Source organism: Brachyhypopomus gauderio, unplaced genomic scaffold, assembly GCF_052324685.1.
Source record: "Brachyhypopomus gauderio isolate BG-103 unplaced genomic scaffold, BGAUD_0.2 sc327, whole genome shotgun sequence".
In the NCBI taxonomy this organism is placed as follows: Eukaryota; Metazoa; Chordata; class Actinopteri; order Gymnotiformes; family Hypopomidae; genus Brachyhypopomus; species Brachyhypopomus gauderio.
Genome location: NW_027507148.1, coordinates 41,342 through 61,765, shown reverse-complemented (window position 1 = coordinate 61,765; position 20,424 = coordinate 41,342). Strand labels below are relative to the sequence as shown.

At 46.3% G+C, this 20,424-nt stretch overlaps 1 protein-coding gene across 1 annotated transcript; it reads right to left on the bottom strand.

Moving 5' to 3' along the window:
- Positions 1 to 170: 170 nt before the first annotated feature.
- Positions 171 to 16,315, bottom strand: map3k9 (mitogen-activated protein kinase kinase kinase 9). Its single transcript, XM_076996014.1, has 11 exons — positions 15,503 to 16,315; positions 12,733 to 13,146; positions 11,718 to 11,898; positions 7,882 to 8,030; positions 7,589 to 7,764; positions 7,219 to 7,459; positions 6,988 to 7,110; positions 6,702 to 6,840; positions 5,855 to 5,967; positions 4,458 to 5,135; positions 171 to 3,125 (listed from the first exon to the last, which is right to left on the bottom strand). The coding sequence occupies exons 1-11, from the start codon at positions 15,900 to 15,902 to the stop codon at positions 2,716 to 2,718; spliced, it is 3,024 nt and encodes a 1,007-aa protein (XP_076852129.1). The 5' UTR covers positions 15,903 to 16,315; the 3' UTR covers positions 171 to 2,715.
- Positions 16,316 to 20,424: the final 4,109 nt, after the last annotated feature.

Below are 20,424 nucleotides of genomic sequence, written 5' to 3'. Positions count from 1 at the left end.
ATTAGCCTTCAGTCCAGGAATTGATTTCTTGACAGATGAAAACAGTAAACTACTAAATGCCTAGTTGGTCAGATTTACTGCTTTGATCAGATGATGCAGTCATGAGGTTTAATTTACAGTTGTTAAGCGTATATATCATAGTGTTCAGTAAGACACACCCAGGTGTTTGAACAGGTTTATTCAGGTCTTACACAAGTCTCCTGTGCACCAGTTCAAATATGACCCTCACATCAGCCAGATCCTGTCCCATGGCCAGCGAGTGCCAGCTCTGTCCTCTCAGCTTTCACACACTCCATCCATCACCCCACATACACCACACACACACACACACACACACTTCATGCACTTATGCACGCACACAATAATACCCACACACTCCATCCATCGCCACTACATACAATAAATACAATCTCACACAGCCATGCGCATGTAACCGCCCACCCACACACACACACACTGTCCACCCACACTACATACACCACAAAGCATGTGCACACAACCAGTAGGTGAGCACCCTCCCTGTGTAGCTGCAGATATCTCACAGGCAGCTGTGCTTCTGTCAGATTCCCAACAGAATCCAAAATCCCGAGACGCTTTCAGGACTGCAGCGGGTTCAAACTTTAGTTCAGTTCTGGCTCCGGTTTGTCCTACTTTGAAACTTGGCCTTGGTGGCCTGTGATTGGATGGATCTTCTGGCCAGCAGGGGGAGGTGAGGAATTCAGTGTTTTGGCTTTGGGTTTGTTTTGTGTCTGGAGGGAACTTTGTCAACACAGAGATGCGGGGAGTTCGCCAAGCATCACCTCCAATGGGTGAAGAGGGGTGCTAACACAAGCCCAGAGAAGCATGTGCAGACCCACGGAATGTCCTGCATTCAAACACGTGCAGAACATGAGCAGGTTCCAACACATTAGATTCACTGATCAAAGGCATGTTCCTTAGAAATGATACGGAAAAGGACAGAATTCATGTGAAAGTAATAAAAGCTCTGTGTGGACCAAATGATGGCGCTCTATAACCATGAATCTGCTCGAGGTTGGCTTGGTGAAACCGTGGTGGATGAGAATGTGTGTAACCACATTTATAATTAATATAAAACATCTTAACAAAAGGCATACCAATAAAAAATCTTTTTTGGAAATAAAAACGGCATGCGTGTTATAAACAAGAAAAGATTACACACACGCGCATGCACGCACGCACACACCCACACACACACACACACACACACACACACACACACACACACACACACACACACACACACTTACCATATACCAGTAAAATATTAGCTTTTTGTCAGATGGTGTCTTTTATCTTACTTGTTGCATATTTGTTAGATTTTTTCAGATATTTTCAAAGTGAAAACATTTCTCTTATGAAGCCATTTTGGAAGTTTCTCTCATCTTTCTTTGGGAAACATCAAAGTGTTGTTATACTACAGATATATACTGTCTGATTACTGTTCTGTTATGATAATAGCTGTATTTATATTAGGTCATTGGTAAACTGTGCTGAAGTATAAAATGCTGATGATTAAATGAGTTTTTATATTAGATATGTCTGTGTCAGATAAGACTCAGTGAAGAAAAGATTAGTCACAGTGTGAAAACCACAAAAAAACAAACCAACATCTGTGCTCGTCATGACCATTACATATAACCTCATTACCATAACTCAACCTTCTACGAAAGCACACCACCTGGACGAACTCACACCAACTGGCCAAACTCACACCACCTGGACGAACTTACACCACCTGGACAAACTCACACCACCTGGACGAACTTACACCACCTGGACAAACTCACACCACCTGGACGAACTCACACCAACTGGGCAAACTCAGCTTTGAACTCAGAAGGCTAAAGAAAAACAAGAACTTTGTAAATACGCAATGGTTGAAATAAAACAGAATAACTCCAAAAGGGGTTGCGTTCACCTCTAGACTTCTGTTCTGAACCCTCCAGGCCACCATCTCTGAGGAGCGGGGGAGGGGACTTCGGAGCTACTGCACAAACGTTCCACAGCAGGGCCATGTAGTGCCGAGGAATTAGGAACGTGTCTTTCATGTGGCGTAGCGATAACACATGTAGGCTGACACCACCACACACACTGGCACTGGTAACAAAGGCTAAGTTTGCTCTACCACACAGGCCCAAAGCACTGGGTCCTACCTAAGACACAACTTAAACAGTATACAAAGGTACAATTCTGAGGTTACATCGCCGTGGTTGGGTAGCAACTCATGGCGTACTTTAATGCATAGGGATACTTTTTGTAGTCCATTAGAAAGAGCGCTATGCAGGTCTGCAATGCTAGTGGTTTGATCTCAGGTGTGCATAATGATCAGCTCTCCGAGCCTTTCCAGAATGCCGATGTGGAGACCAATTGGACCAGAACGTCGTCTCCGGGAGCAGAGGAAGCTCAAACACCCATGCAGTCAAGGTGGGTATGTTTAGCAGAGAGAGGTGTTATGGTCAGTCTGTATATAGAGAGTGGACTTGCTTTTAAACCTAACATCACAGTGGGTTTGTTTGGTAATGTGCAGGCACCCCTCTGCGAATGCGATTGGAAGTTGGGTCTGATGTCCATCTGCGGCAGATGGAGCCCAGTAGAGGCTCCACCTCCGTTATTCAATACTGGGCTGCATGACAGTTGGGCTATAGGCCTCAGATGGTTGGTTGGACTCAAATCCACTCATGACAGCGAGTGCAGTCAGGACCAGAAACCAGGGCGCGCTCTGCGGGGTGAGTCTCTGGGTACAATGGGCTCTAATTTGAGGAGCTGGGTCCCGTCCCTGCACTGGCCCTCATCCTGTTGGTCCAGGAGACTGTCATTCACCCAGGGAGAGCACAGGGTTGGCTGTTCCATCGGAGTAGGCAGGACGGCCACACCCCCTCCAAAATCCACTGTGGATGGGGTTTCAGTGCTGGAGGTGCGGGCTGGTGAGTCACCCCACTGGGCGTCACAGCGGGCTCGGGGGGAGGGGCGGGGCCGGGCCAGGAAGTCAAGTGTTTTCGGCCGCTCTGGTTGGCAGCGGCGGCGTGGGGTGGGTGGGAAGACAAGGTTGGGGTCAGGCAGGCGGGGCACGTCCGTGGGCTCATCCCTCACAGGCCATGGACTCCCTGCAATTCAACAATGCCAGAGAAAACAATCAAACAGACCACATCAGTAACAGTGGAGTGAGAGTGACTCAGTTCTCTCCACTTTACATCAAGAAACTGACATATAATCACTAAAGACATATTGGAAATCTACATGACACAGGCCTGGTGGAAAGCCTCCCAAAACGAATGACCTGTAAGACTTAGCAGGAACCCTCGAGTCCTTAGTCAACGAAAGTGGAACTGAAATGTGAACACAGTCAGAAGGGATGGGAAGAAGGTCTGGAGTAATAGAGGTGTAATAGTGTAATAGAGGTGTAATAGTGTAATAAAGATGTAATAGTGTAATAGAGATGTAATAGTGTAATAAAGATGTAATAGTGTAATAGAGGTGTAATAGTGTAATAAAGATGTAATAGTGTAATAGAGATGTAATAGTGTAATAGAGGTGTAATAGTGTAATAAAGATGTAATAGTGTAATAGAGGTGTAATCGTGTAATAAAGATGTAATAGTGTAATAGAGGTGTAATAGTGTAATAGAGGTGTAATAGTGTAATAAATGTGTAATAGTGTAATAGAGATGTAATAGTGTAATAGAGGTGTAATAGTGTAATAGAGGTGTAATAGTGTAATAAAGATGTAATAGTGTAATAGAGGTGTAATAGTGTAATAGAAATGTAATAGTGTAATAAAGGTGTTATAGTGTAATAGAGGTGTAATAGTGTAATAGAGGTGTAATAGTGTAATAGAAATGTATCTGTTATGGGCAGGAAAATGTTTGAAAAAGAGAACTTGGAACAGGTGTGAACAGCAATCAGTGAGAAGTTACATATAATGTCATGTGAATTAGCAAGTAAATTATTAACATGTATATTTGGTATTATATATATTATGTGCAGATGTAATACCTTACTACATTATTGCACCAAATATTTGGTACACAGTCAAAAAACAATTTCAACTGTTCACTGTATTAAAATGTATATAATTTCCAAATAATTTTCACTTAATATATCATGCGATGTTTATTTATATGATGAGAAAGTCATTCTGACTTCAAATTGAAAGTAGTAACATAAAAGTTTAAAACTTTTTAGTGCAAAGTCAGTTTTGTTCAAACCAATTCTGATGTCAACTGTAGAGAAGACACTTTAGATCTGTTCATTCTGCCATTAAGAAAATGGAAGAATTCAGAATTCAAGACTTCCACTTACAGTGGAAATTACAGTAAACTGTTACTGTCACGAGAATCAATTGGCAGTACATTCCAGGATGTGGGCGTACTGTCAGGATGTGCTGTGAAGGGAATACTTCAGTGTGATTATATGTCTGCTGTTGATGGATTGCTTGACCTGTGTGTTCTTGCTTTGTTTTGGCAGCCGCTGAGTGGTTGCCGGAGTGGGCGTGGCTTGTTGGGCAGCGCTTCTTGATGGCCCCGTCAGAGGGCGTGCGGTGCAGGTTGTGGGCGGCGCCGGGCGCAGAGGGCACGTGCGTGGGCGTGAGCGACTGCCGCGGGTTGCGTTTGAAGCTCTCCAGATGGGTGTTGACAAGCGGGTTGATGGGCGGAGGGGGCGTGGCCGGGCGCAGCACCAGGACCTCCTCGCTGTCGGAGCGCAGGAGCGAGCGGGTGGAGTTGCAGTCCGACACGGATGAGAGTGACAGGAGGGTGAGGGAGGCGGGGAGGGGCGGCGGCCTGAGGGGGCTCTCCCGTTTGAACACGCCCCCTCGATGGAAAAGCCCCTCCCAGCGTGGGCGGATGCTTTCCTCCACTCTGCTGACCGCCAGCAGGCTGCTGCCCAGCCCGACGACTGCCAGCACTGCACTGCAGCCCAGTAGCACCAGGTCTGACCTGCGAGCTACGCTGGGGCTCCGCCTTGAGCAGACGGGGGAGGAGTCAGGGGCTTGGGCAGGTGCGCTGCTCTCGGGGCCCTGGCTGTGGGAAACAGAGCCCTCTCTGTGGAAGGGAATGCAGAGGTAGGAAAGACTGGGAGAGTTGGGGGCCTCGGGTTGATAAGAGCAGTCTTCATTTTCTACAAAAGAAAGAAGAAACAAAGAACACATGGGAGAAGAGTGAGGGGTGCAGAAAGAGAGAGAAACATAGAAAAAGAGGAAAAGCAAGAGAGAGACAGGGAGAGAGAGAAAGTGACAGAGAGAGAGAGTGATAGACAGAGATAGAAAGAGAGTGACAGAGAGAGTGACACAGAGAGAGAGAGATAGCGATAGAGAGAGAGAGAGAGACAGAGAGACAGACAGAGAGAGAGATAGCGACAGAGAGAGAGAGACAGAGAGAGAGAGATAGCAAGAGAGGCACAGGAAGTAAGATGTTTCCGAGTGTTGCATCATTTCTCTTAGAGCATGCTGGTTTCGGGCCACTTTAAAGCTGTGCTTATGCATTTAGTGGGGGAGGAGAGGCCCAGTGAAGTCCATTAATATGACCCACAGCAACTGCTGAAGTTGCCAAACCAATCAGGCATGTTCCTTTGCTCCTAGAAAAGAAAAAATCAATGTAAACACAAACCCCTGATTGGCTGGTCTGTAACTTAGCAACAGCGGAGCAGGAAGGCCTGCTGTGCTACCGTACCAATCAGAATGCAGCTGAATGTGTTCCTGCTGTAGGATTTGTGCATAGCCTGCAGGGTGGGGCTTTCACTGGGTGTGGCTTCTGAATATGTGTGTGGGCGGAGCTTCTGGGGGTGCCCCCACAGGGAGTGGGTGGTGTCAGGAGTGGGAGGGAGGGGCGGGGCATTACCAGTCTCAGGGAGACAGGGGACTCCGGGCACGGCGGGGCTGTGTCTGGGGGAGCGTCGCAGGTTGGGAGCACTGCAGGAGCGTTGCCTACTGCCCTCTTTAGGAGTAGTGAGGCTGGGAGGAGAGAAGGAGAGAGAGGGAGGAAGAGAGAGACAAAGAGGGAGAGGGAGGAAGAGAGAGACAGAGAGGGAGAGGGAGGAAGGGAGGGAGAGGGAGGAAGAGAGGGACAGAGAGGGAGAGGGAGACAGGGAGAGGCAGGGAGTGAAATTATATAATATGTCAACATGACTGAATAGTGAAATGGGTCCTCTCAGGCATGCTAGGTGGCACACTTTGGCTTCTCCAGGTCTGAGCCATCATTTACTGGAGGAAACAACATTGCAACATTGTTTGTTTATTTTGTTGTTTATTTTAAGCACAGAACAGAATGCAGAATGGCTGAATGATGAGGACATCTGCACAATGTCATACAGAACAGCACTGTGTTCTCCGAGCTCATACACACCTTTAGTCAGTGACGTGTTCTCTGAACTCATACACACACCTTTCATCAGTGGCGTGTTCTCCGAAGTCATACACACCTTTAGTCAGCGGCGTGTTCTCTGAACTCATACACACACCTTTCATCAGTGGCGTGTTCTCCGAGGTCATACACACCTTTAGTCAGCGGCGTGTTCTCTGAGCTCATACACACACCTTTCATCAGTGGCGTGTTCTCCGAGGTCATACACACCTTTAGTCAGCGGCGTGTTCTCTGAGCTCATACACACACCTTTCATCAGTGGCGTGTTCTCTGAGCTCAAACACACACCTTTCTTCAGCGGCGTGTTCTGAATGCATACACACACCTCTCGTCAGCGCTGTGTTCCCTGAGCGGTCCTGTTCCACGAACTCTGCCCTTTTTGCGAGAACTCTTCCTCTCCTCCTCATCGTCGAACTGGAATGCAGCATTTCGGCTCCAACCCTGACCTCCGACCCCAGGAGCCACTGAAATCATAGAACAAGAAACAATACAGGCACTTTCATGCTGTTCAACACTCCATAACAAAGAGCCACTGACCAGCACAAACAGCTGTGAATGATTACGATGAAACTACTGCGATCTGTGTGTGAAGCTCATGAAGACTCTCTTACACTGTATAGCACGGAGGCGGGGCAAAACAGGAGGGCTGGTTGGGGGGGTGGAGCTACTACCCAACAAACTCCGCCTTCGATCATGAGTTGGAGAGGCTTGCACTGTGATCTTATGCTGAAAATCTGACATACACACATATGCACACACACACACACAAACACCGGAGTGTGAGACTTGCGGATGGTCACAGAGCGGCCCGCAGGTCCCCTCAGCCCCATTCTTCTCCATACCGGACGGGAGGCTGATGCGGTTGGCGTCCCGTAGTTTGAGTCTGCTCCGTCGGAACTTGCCGTGCCGGTTCTCCACCCGCGGCGTCTCCTGGTACAGCTGGTGAATGATTACGTTGAGCTCCCGCTCCAGGATGTGGATCTCACGCTCCGCCAGCTCCTGCTCACGCCTCCGCAGCGCCTCCTCCTGGCACTTCTGCTGAACCGCGGCGCGGCTCAGCTCCTCCTCCCACGACCTCAGCTCCTGCGGGGGGGAGGGAGAGGTCACGAAGAACGCACGACAACTGCTGGAGTTTAAATAGATCTTAACTTATGTCCAAAGGAGAACAGGGTTCAGAAGCATGAGCAGAAGCAGTCATCGGCAACCTCTGACCTTCTCTTTGGCCCTCAGCTGGTCAAACATCTCCTGGATCTCCAGCTTCCAGTCGTCCTGCAACGAGTGGAAGGACTCGGCGGGCATCTCGAAGAAGCCGGACTCCTCGATGGCGGTCAGCTGGTCCAGGATGGTGGAGAAGGACGGCCGTGAGTGGGACTCTGCGTTCCAGCAGTCTGCAAGAACCACGATCGACATGTTCATCTTCCATTTGAAACGGGGCTCTCGTGGGCGTGTGCTCGACGTGGCCTGCGCTACGTCTCTGCGGTGAACGCAGGCTGCTGGGGACTCACCTTCCATGAGGCGAGCGAAGGGCTCGGGGCAGGTGGAGGGCACGGGCAGGGCCAGCTTGTTCATGGCCACCCCGTACGCCACCGCCAGCGCATCGATGCCCCGGAACGGCACCTCACCGGTCAACAACTCCCACAGCAGCACCCCGTAACTACGGGAGAGGGTGGGTGAACAGGTGGGGGTGTAGGGGTGTAGGGGAGAGAGAGAGAGTGGGGGTGTAGGAGAGAGAGAGAGAGAGAGAGAGAGAGAGAGGCTGTATGTCAGAGACCCTGATTCAATATGATCTGATTTTTAGTGTGTAAGTATGATAAACCTTTTTTTTCTTAGTTGTGTTTTCCCAACTGACATTACAGAAAATGAACATAATTAATGAAATGAGTATGGGTAAAATTATGGGATAGGCCCAGAGAGCCCAAGGAATGGACGGATATTGATCCGGTATTGGCCCGATACTAGACTGAATTGGTCATCTCCTACAAGGCTCATGGGATGTGTCAGTGTGCCTCATGGGCATTGCTGATCTTATGAACAGACAACCCAACATGTCAAAATATGGAACAACACAATTATTGATGGCAACTCAAGCAAAGCAAACTGTGCGCCACAAAAATACCAAGAGGACTTCAGGATCCTACAGGATCATGCAACCCAATAAAACACCTTAAAATCAAATACAAAACTCAGCACGAGACATTTGTTCCCAGCAGGACATGCCAGCATCTAACCCTGCAGCAAACACTATCCACACACAACCCTAGTGAAGATAACGGCTGATGACCAGGCGTTATCAGTCATAGGTGGGGGGGGGGGGGTGATAAATGTTTATGTAAACTTCCATTTAAATGTTCAAATAAATTCCAGTTTATTCATTGTTCCATGTTGATATTGGCGGTTTCTGTATCTGCATCTATTTTTAACCACCTGTAATGAAACATTAAACCTTTATATTTTAGCACTGACATGTTCAGTGATAAAGCAGTTGTAGCTACCATAGCTTACAAAGCTTCTGTGGATTTTAGCTAGAGGAAAACACACACACACACACACACACACACACACACACACACACACACACACACACTCCAAAACAATAAAGTACATCTTACAGATATTGCTCTTTAAACCGTATCTGAAGTGGGGAGTGCTACTTCAGAAGAGATCGAAAGACAGAGAACACAAATGGATCCAGTGAGGGAGGTGATGACCTCTAATTCGGCTCCTCTTGGTAAATACAGTATTACTGTTCTTACAGTGAGGGAGGTGATGACCTCTAATTCGGCTCCTCTTGGTAAATACAGTATTACTGTTCTTACAGTGAGGGAGGTGATGACCTCTAATTCGGCTCCTCTTGGTAAATACAGTATTACTGTTCTTACAGTTTTTTATGACTGCTAACATCCTTTTGTCCAATCTGTAGTCACGTTTTCAAAACTCTAAACACAGTGAACACAACATCAGTCTTCAGTGACTATACAATTAGTACAATTAGTACAATTAGTACAATTAGTACAATTGATGTTGTTTTTGCACAAAATGCAGTCATTTAACATGTTTCTATAATGCTTACATTTTCTTTACACACAAGGTTATCCAATAACTGTAACGTACTGCGTGACACAGAGCAGGGAGGCGGACACAAACGCTGAGGAGAGTGAGATTTATTCAAGGGCATTCCATATTCGTGGTCGTTGTAACAGGCACGGGTCATATCGGGAGGGCAGTCCATACAGGAAATATAAACAGGCATGACGACGTATGGAAATAAACAGGGTGCTAAGACAACGAACAAATACTCAAAACAAAACACGGAGAAAACGCATACAAACTAGAACACCCAGGTACAGAACACAGAGCAGCAAAACGCGAAGAACTTACAGACCAGGAAGCATGAGAACACTGAACAAACCAACCGATACCGACATGGGAGACACAGGGACTAATATACATGGAACTAAACTAGGACCAGGTGATAATGACAACACGGGCGTGGCATACAATGGGAAACCATAGAAACAGATGAGCAGGGCGGGATCCAGGAGCAGGGAACAACACAGACACGAGGGAACAGGGAAACCGGAGTGACAGCTAGGAGAGGGGGCGTAGCCCTACGTGACAATAACAAAATTATGGATTATTTTTGTCTTATTTGCAAATGCTTGAACACAGCGTGTCAAAAATGAAAACCTAAGGTTCAAAACCTTAAATATTGTATATAATGCAAAGGCAAAAACAAAGGCAGCTGAAAAGCTATCACTGTAATACACATTATTTGCACATATACTGTAGATCAATGAAATAAAATGAAGTACAGTAATGTACCAGGTCAGTGAGGAGCAAATGTAACAATTTGTCCTGCAATCTCAAGTGCTGGTTTGGTCCTTCACAAATGCCAGATTGGTCCCTATAACAGTGACCTCCTTCTTTCGTTTTTGAATGAACTCTACCAACAACTGGTTCCAGAAGCAGAAAGGGAACAGGTGGGAGGAAACACCAGGACATTTGTGATGGGACAATGTAGCATTCTCTCATTCTCATGTCATCACAAACTGGTTTATAGACCATCCAAGAGTGATGTCCCTTTTCCTCCCGTCCATCTTGCCTTTCCTCAACCCCACTAAGGAACTTTTTTCAGTCTGGAGGTGGAAGGTGTATGATCATCGGCCCCATGACCAAATGTCCCTCCTGGATGCAATAGATCCCGTCTGCAGAGACATTTCAGCTGAAGACTGCCAGGGGTGAATAAGACATACCAAGCTTTTCTATCCCAGGTGCATGGCAAGGGCTAACATCAGATGTGATGTGGATGAAAACATATGGCCAACTGCTGAAGACCATTTAGATTACATGTAACAAGACCGTTGAGTTTTGTATCCTGATTTGTATCCTTTTGTGACATTTTTTGTATATGTATATTTTTACATTTATTATGTTTACAATTATGATAATTCTTTTTTGGTTTAGGCCACAATTTACAGTAATGTCCCTAATACAAATACAGTAAAATATAACCTTTACTGCAAAACTGTTACTGACTTCTTTTTTGTCTTATCTACGTATATTCCATACAGTACGTAACAGTAAATATCTCTCATTGTGTATACAGAATGTTGCCAAAAATGCACACATTTGAAAAAGAAGTCCAAATGAAGCAGATTACAGTAAAAATGAACTGACTAAGAAAACAACAGATGTTACTGTAAAATGTCTGTTGTTTGCTGGGAGAGAGTAAAATACTGTATTACATGTAATACTGTTTCTGTATAGCCATCAAATGTTAGTTTCTTGACAGTAGTTGTGCAATGATTGACCTTATGTTCCTCTTGAACAGAGAATCTGTGCTAGTGTTTGAAAGAATGATTGGATACTGAACCAGGTTTGCTGTGTTTTACCAAAGTTGGTGTATAAGGAGAAAACTTTGTTTGCGTTGTGAAATGCAGAGTTGGAATTTAGTTAAGAAAATGCGCTTTTGAACAGGGTATTAACTATTTGGCTATTTGAATGAGGTAAATGTGTTTCTGTGTTTAGAGTTTTGAAAATGTATCTCAAGTATTGGGAAACGCATGTTAGCAGTCATAAAATCCTGTAATGTCACAGTTACTTACAGTTACAGTTACTTACAGTTCTTCCAGTTACTTCTCAGTAAGCATGTTAGCACTATTTTAGTGAGTAAGAGAACTAAGAAGGTGCAAATGTCAATAGGACAAATAGTTTAAATCAGCAGCCACTGAGCTGCTGGGCTGCACCAGGTGCGTCGTGTTCCTGCAACAAGCCGGTTCTCCCCACAGATGTAGGGGCCCTGGTCAAAGCCATCGGCTCGTGCGCACAGGCGAGCACTTACCTCCACACATCGCTGCCCTTGGAGAAGGTGGAGGAGCGGATGACCTCCGGCGCCATCCACGCATACGTGCCTGCCGCGCTCATCTTCGTGGTGCGGTGCCACTCCCTCGCCAGGCCAAAATCTGTGATCTTCAGAGTCTTATTGGTCAGATCCTCATTCTCCACCCGCTCCAGAATCAAGACTGGGGCGTGGTGATGGTGAGGATGATGATGATGATGGGGTTGGATTTGGGGTGAGGACAGGGTAGAGGTTGAAATGGTTGGTGTTAAATGGACGAATGTTGAGATTTAAAATTATATGGCATTAGAATAATATAATGATTATTATATTGTATTTTGAGATGCAAAGCAACAAGACAATGAGCATTTAAGGAACCAGGAATAAACAACAACAAAACAAAGAATAGACAGACAGCAGGAGAAAGTGAAAGTTAGGCAGAAGTAGAATCTCCTCTGGGGTGCTCAGGAATGTATCTATGTGTCTGTTAGACACTGAAACTAGAGTAGCTGGAGTAGATGGAACTAAACAGTGGAACAGTGGAAACACAGTTACATCTGTGTTACAAAAGCAAGAAGATAGTGGGGGCACCAATACTAGCACTGCTATTACACAGCAGGCCAAAAAGTGTCAGGGAGACTTACTACATCACCACAACAGCCAATAGCATGTAATGTCTTCAGTTAATGATATCTTTCTGACCAATGAGAAATAGGGGCCAGTTTTCATCAGCCAACATGGGCCCAGGGAGTGTAGGCAAGGGCAAATCCTTTGTAATGAGCTTGGGGTTTAAGGGATCTGACAGGGCAATTATACTGCAAGACAGAGGATTACAATTCCCCGTATGCAAAGACACAAATACACAAATACACAAATACACACACACACACACACACACACTGCATGCTGAAAAAACACCTTGCTTACCACAAGCCTACAGTACTAAAAGCCTGCTCTTTAACCACCAACACACGCAGACAATACACACACACTCCCTACATGGTCAGAGTGCACTTACTGTTGCTGGACTTGAGATCTCTGTGTATGATGGGGACGATGGCCTGACAGTGGAGGTAGTGCATCGCTCGGGCGATCTGCACCGCCCAGTCCACCAGCGTGTGCGGGGGGATGCGTTTCCCCGCCAGAGCCCGGTTGAGCGCTCCGCCCCGCGCGTACTCCATCACCAGGCACAGGTGGGGCTCGCGCAGACACACGCCCAGCAGCGCCATGATGTTGGGGTGGCACAGCATGGCGAAGAGCTTGGCCTCCTGCCGCACGCTCTCCAGGGTCTGAGCGGCATCCTCGTCCGGGTCGCGGCGTGCCGCCTTCACCGCCACCTCCAGCCCCCGCCACACGGCCCGGTAGACCTTCCCGAACCCGCCCACGCCGATCAGCTCCTCCAGAACCAGCTCGGCGAAGTCGATCTCCAAAACTAGTGAAGGAAGGAAGATTGTTCAGAAAGGAAACACTTGGCTGTTGCGTTTGACCTCCTGGGTGGGGGTGCTCTCCTGATTCTGCACAAACTCTGGTGCTGTCAGGCTGCAGGCAGTCTGAGAGGATGAAAATGCAGCCCAAATCTCCATAGGAAGCACCCAAAGGACACGGCTGAAATTATAGATAAGCAACACTTTTATGCGCACTAGATGACTTTCAGTTCAACTGCACTGGATGTGATCCTGGTGATGTGATCCACTGGGATCAAGTGATTTGTCTCAGAAGTGTGACCTGCAGTGAAGCACTAGAGAGAGTGTAAGACGTCAGAGGTACATTAGGCCAAGTAACCTGTGACACAGCAGGGAGAAACCTCAGGATGTAAATCTCGACCACCAGTCAGCCCACAAGGATGCGGATAAAAAGCCCAATAAGACCTGAACAAAGAGAGCATGGGAGCAACACCACAGATGAGCTGCCCGTGAGTGGACACGTGTGGACACGTGTGGACACGTGCGCCCGGCACACGTCCTAAAGCCTCAGACGCACCACCACTGATGGGGCAGTGAACCAGATTGACTTTCACGCTCCACATGTGAGAGGGCTGAACTTCAGAGCTCTGCAACTTTGCTAATAGTCTCACACAGTGGAAGCCAAAAGGGAGATTTGAGTGAGACCACCTAGTGCTCCAGGGACTAAAGAGAGTTTGTCCTAATAGCTGGAGTAGTGCCCCAATTCTGAAGCCTTCATAAATACACAAACATACATACATGTGTGCACACATGCACAGATACACATACAAACACATATAGACATACAAAATCACAAACACACACATGCACATACACACATACACACATACAAACACACATGCACAGATACACATACACATGCAAAAACAGATAGACATACAAAATCACAAACACACACATGCACATACACACATACAAATACACATGCACAGATACACATACAAACACATACAAACACATATAGACATACAAAATCACAAACACACACATGCACATACACACATACACACATACAAACACACATGCACAGATACACATACACATGCAAAAACAGATAGACATACAAAATCACAAACACACACATGCACATACACACATACAAATACACATGCACAGATACACATACAAACACATACAAACACATATAGACATACAAAATCACAAACACACTCATGCACATACACACATACAAATACACATGCACAGATACACATACACACACATACAAACACATATAGACATACAAAATCACAAACACACTCATGCACATACACACATACAAATACACATGCACAGATACACATACAAACACATACAAACACATATAGACATACAAAATCACAAACACACACATGCACATACACACATACAAACACACATGCACAGATACACATACAAACACATACAAACACATAAAGACATACAAAATCACAAACACACTCATGCACATACACACATACAAATACACATGCACAGATACACATACAAACACATACAAACACATATAGACATACAAAATCACAAACACACTCATGCACATACACACATACAAATACACATGCACAGATACACATACAAACACATACAAACACATATAGACATACAAAATCACAAACACACTCATGCACATACACACATACAAATACACATGCATACATATGCACACACAATACATGCACTCAACTTTTCGGGGGTTGAGATGTGAGCAGGATGGATGTGACATGTAACACAGTGTCTGACGGCAGCGTATGTCCTTAGAAGACTAAAGTGAAACCTGCACACACGCCACCCGATTCCACAGTGCCGCTGTAAAGGGAGATAAATCAATACTCTGGCGAGCGCGCTACCTTTTATGCGTGCGTTTACTTCAGTAGGTACGCGGAACAGAAGTTCTTCTGGGCCGGCCGCCCACTCTATTGAATCTCACTGCAATACCAAACTTACGACAGTTCTCGAAAAAACGCGGAACAATGTCCTGAACTACGTTCACAAAACACTGCTTAAAGGAGCTGAATAGGTCTGTCTAACCAAGGGCGGGTGATCGTGCGCCCAGCGGGATGGTTGGGGGTATCAGCTGGGCTGTTTGTGTTACCACTGCAGTAGAGCGCGCAGAAGGACCAGACCGATACCTGTGTCCCTTTGAGAGGCGGGGCGCACGTCAATGAAACGGGGCAAACGGTACACATGGGCTGTTAGGCCGCCCAGCAGTGTAAGAGCAATAAAAAAGATCAAGGTTTGATGACGTGCGAGAGCGAGAATGTCGCTTTGTCTCAGATGTGGCGAACATGAACGCGAACAGGAGCCCCGACGAGCCTCGGTACTTACGGTGCAGCTGAGTGACGGCGTAGTTCTTATCTGCTGTGTCCTGGATCTTCTCTGAGATGCCATTACCGCTGCTAACGTAGTTACTGGGGAAAATACCGACACGGTCTTCGATCATTCCCGTCCACCAGCCCTCGTCTCCTGACACCAGCGAGTCTTTGGACAGAACTTCCACCCGGTCGCCCTTCCGAAGGCTGAGCTCGTCCTCCGAGTTCGCGTCGTAATCGAACACAGCCGTCCAGAAGCCGGTTCCAGAAGCAGATCCCGTCGGAGCCGCCGCAAGACAGCCCGGGGGGTTGGGAGACCCGGGCCAGGCGGCAGGCTCTGTGTCTGCATCCAGCCTCTCAGCATCGCAGCCCCTGCGGTCTGGGCTGCTGTTAAAGGGGGTATCGAAGGCATCCATGAGTCAGATCCATAGGGGCGACCCGGCTTTTCTCAGCCCCGCTGCTAACTTGGTCTCGCTGTCACCTGCCGCAGAGCGCCGTTCGGGACGCAAAAGCCGCAGCTGGCGGATGAGCAGTAGCATAAGTGCGGGCTAATCGGAGAGGAGATTCGCTTCACAGCGCCTCAGACCCTCCGTACACTTCATGTTTTCAACGTGAAAATCATGAAATCACGGAAAAAGAATATCCGGTGCTAAACATTTAGCACTTTCAGCTTTTCCTCCGCTACAACATTGTTCTGCATGTGCACCCACCCAGCAAGTGATTCAAGTGGTCGAACGTGTTAACGAGCTGCCGTTGCTGCAATCCTATAGGCGCAGCGAGGCATCAGTCAAACGCCGTTTCACCTTTTTATAGAACCCACCCATTATACCTCGTACACCGCAAACGTCTGTGCCTTCGTTCAGCACTACGGGACTGGACAGCGCACATGCGGGCGGAAGCAGAGATTTTTTGCAATAACAGTGAAGTGCTGTAAATAGCTTTTCGCTGCATTCAACAAAACAGACTTTTTGAAGATCTCTAGAATGAGATACACAGTATAACTTTAAAAATTGTTGTAGCAAAAATGAAATGCAGTAAACTCAACGAATTGTAGGATATTTATTTTAGAAAACTGCTCAGGGAAAGACTCAACATCAGTGAACACCAGTAGAAAGGTTTTTCAAATAGGTTTCTTTATTTTTCTGTTGACAAAAATAATTCAAACAAATAAGTAAATTTACATAAATAACTTAAATTAAGGTAAATGCCATGCATAATTCCCTGAAATAAAAATAACGTTTTTTGAGTGTGAAGAGTAAAAAAGATGTGAAATAACACCGATCCACCGGTTTACTTCGGCGCAAGGGACATTGAGTGTGGTGTGTGCGCGTGCGCTGAATGGCAGAACACCTCAGTATGGATGTAACACCCACGTGATCTCCATTTAATCTTTCAAGTCTATTCCTCACCAACACATAAAGCGACAAAGCGCTATCTAAAGCTTCAATCAGAGAGTTGTGGAGCTTAACTAACCAGCATTTTCTTAATCCATTTATACATATTAATAAAACACTGGAGATCTTAAATGAATGACAATCTAGATCGAATAAATAAAGTGTGTTTCTTCTGATAAGTTTACTTAAAAACACAAAAAAGAAACTACAGCAACCTTAACGGTCAAAATGTTTTCTATTCCTAAATGTACTGATTGTAGCTTTACAATCCCCTGTAGAAAACCACACGTATTTTTCTGAAATTAGAACAACTTTGAAACCGGAGGTAGATAGTTAAGCTCGTGTCCTCCGGTTTGAGCGAGGGGTGTGTGTTTCAAATACAAACCAACACAAGTCGTCTCTCGCAGACCTAATTCAAGGCCCGATTGATCACTTGAGATGTGCTGAGGTAATTAGAGGATGACTGGACTTATTTTCTTTGTGAAGGTAAGACTGGAATTAATTGATCTTTGAAAACCATATTTGTGCTGCGGGTTTCCCGTGGTTTCATTCACTTCCGATTTACTGAAGTCTGTTGTATTTTATGTATTTACTTAAACGTATCCATGTAAATTTGGAGCCGATAATGTCAAATAGGACTGTGTGTCTCCACATCAACACAACACACAGAGCTCACAGCGAGTTCCGTGTCAACCTTCGGTGGTCAAAATACAAGTGATTAACAATGACAGTGGAAAAAAGCTTCTTCATAACTGGCTCAATAGCTTAATATATACGCTTGGCTGAACTTGCGGATCTTTTCTTTAACACTCTGAGAAGGTCAGCAATGTCCACCAGCACCTTTTTGTGCTTTGCCAACACACTTGGAGTCCAGCGCCCGCACAGGGCTGCTGGAACCGCTTGACCACACGCCATAAACACAAAATACAATGTGCATAATTTAAAACGACATGAAATGTAAACAGCGAAGATATATATTTCATATTTCATTTCTGATTCGTCTTCCCCATCCACCGACCTCACGTGGCCCACGACAGCTGAGTCTAAATATTAAAACCATTAACAGGGTTCACAAGGACCGCAACTGTAGAGTCACTCACACGGGTCAACTGCGTCTGGAAGTAGGAGACCAGGCAGTGCACCGGAAGTAAATCAATTGTCAGAAAGTGAATATTGTATAAAAATATACAATGGTAATACTTGTCTTCATCATGAACATGTACCCCCCCCCCCCCCAACATAATTTCTTTGCACAAAGTCTGTTAATTTAATGTGCATAACATTTATGTGTATATGTGTGTAGAAAATGGGAAGTTTGGTTTACGTCCACAGACATTCTTGTATTCCACGCACTGAAAAGGCAGAAAGAGGAAGGAGAGAGAGAGGGACAGAAAGAGGTAGAGAAAGATGATGGAGAGAGATGGAGAGAAAAGAAGAGAAGGAGACAGAAATGGAGAAGTGAGAGAACAAGGGGGAAAGAGAAGTAGAGAGAAAAAGAGAGCGGGAGAGAGGAAGAGAAGGAGAGAGAATCGACCAAAAGTCAAGAGATATCCACAGGAGTAAAATGTGACCGAGCCAGTTGCATTTGCATTGTTGTAAATGTGGTGATTTTAGAAATTCATATTGTCCAGCAGACATCAACTGCTCAGGTTTCCCCAAAAGTTTTAACGCTGTGTGCATATCTATTCATAAAAAACAAAAACAAATTAAAAATGATCAAATCGTAACATAAAAACTCACAAGTATGAACATCAGCAAGGCATTGAGGCAGGTTGTGTGTGTATGTGTGTGTGCACACATGTATGTGTGTAGTTGTGTGTGTGTGTTCTCATTTCTAAACTATGTCTGTATTCAGGCTAAGTCAGGGGAGCATGTCTGGAATATCTTTTGGTAGGCTGAGACTTACACAAACACTCACACACACAGCCCCACACAGTCTCAGAGCCTCACTCACACACACACACACACACACACACACACACACACACACACACACACACACACACACACACACACACACACAGCTCCACTCACAGCCTCAGTGCCCACCTCACACACACACACACACACACACACACACACACACACACACACACACACACGCACACACACACACACACACACACAGCCCCACTCACACACACACACACACACACACAGCTCCACTCACAGCCTCAGAGCCCACCTCACACACACACACACACACACACACACACACACACACACACACACACACACACACACACACACACACACACACACTCACACACACAGCTCCACTCACACAGTATCAGAGCCCCACTCACACACACACAGCCCCACTCACACACACTCAGAGCCCCACTCACACATACACACACACACACACAGCCCCACTCACACACACTCAGAGCCCCACTCACACACAGAACCCCACCCACTCACACACACAGCTCCTAACTTTCTCTGAATGTAAACATGTATTAAAAGTCATGTACAGGTATGTGCTTGAAGCTTCCTTTCCTGGCTTCTGCTGTTGAAGCACCACTATGACCTCTACTGGACACAAGCTGTAAATACCAGCAACATGGCCCAACAATGGTCATGCTGGACCATGTTGCATTATTCACACGCACATTTACCAACACATAGGGCCACCAGGCAACCCCCACTCCAAATGCAGAACACACGTATATACATACGTGTACACATACATGTACACACACACACACACACACACACACACACACACACACACACACACACACACACACACACACACACACACACACACACACACACACACAATCTATTCCTTTACGAGTCTACTGGACATAGGGTGATAGGTTGTCCTGGTGACCCAGAGTGTCACTGCAGCTTCGGCTTTACAGTCTGCTCTTTGGTTTTTGCTTCCCTCCCCCATTTTCTAATTGGTTAATCTAAATGCCCGCCTAATCAAATAATCAATCAGTGCTACAGAGAACGCAACACGCCACCAGTTGGCAGCAACATTATAAAACCCAAGTACATGAAGAAAGTCTCCAGTTCACTTGAACCACTGGAGGCACCAACACTGGAGGGACAGCTGGTCCATTTGTGAACACGTGTACCTAACCACCACACTCAGGACAGTGCAGCAGAGAGAGAGTCACCCCCCTGTGAACACTTGTACCTAACCCAGACTCCACCAGCACACTCAGGACAGTGCAGCAGAGAGAGAGTCATCCCCCCTGTGAACACTTGTACCTAACCCAGACTCCACCAGCACACTCAGGACAGTGCAGCAGAGAGAGAGTCACCCCACTGTGAACACTTGTACCTAACCCAGACTCCACCACCACACTCGCAACAGTGCAGCAGAGAGAGAGTCACCCCCCCTGTGAACACGTGTACCTAACCCAGACTCCACCAGCACACTCAGGACAGTGCAGCAGAGAGAGAGTCATCCCCCTGTGAACACGTGTACCTAACCCAGACTCCACCACCACACTCAGGACAGTGCAGCAGAGAGAGAGTCATCCCCCTGTGAACACGTGTACCTAACCCAGACTCCACCAGCACACTC

Bases quoted from the DNA above. Each gene is read 5' to 3' on its own strand.
- map3k9 (XM_076996014.1), bottom strand. From the start codon at position 15,902: ATGGATGCCTTCGATACCCCCTTTAACAGCAGCCCAGACCGCAGGGGC. The intron at 6,841-6,987 runs GTAAGAGAGTCT...CTATGATTTCAG, and splicing joins CCGCCTCCGTGCTATACAGT to TGGCTCCTGGGGTCGGAGGT. The intron at 5,968-6,701 runs GTGTGTGTATGC...CTCTCCTCCCAG, and splicing joins GAACACAGCGCTGACGAGAG to CCTCACTACTCCTAAAGAGG.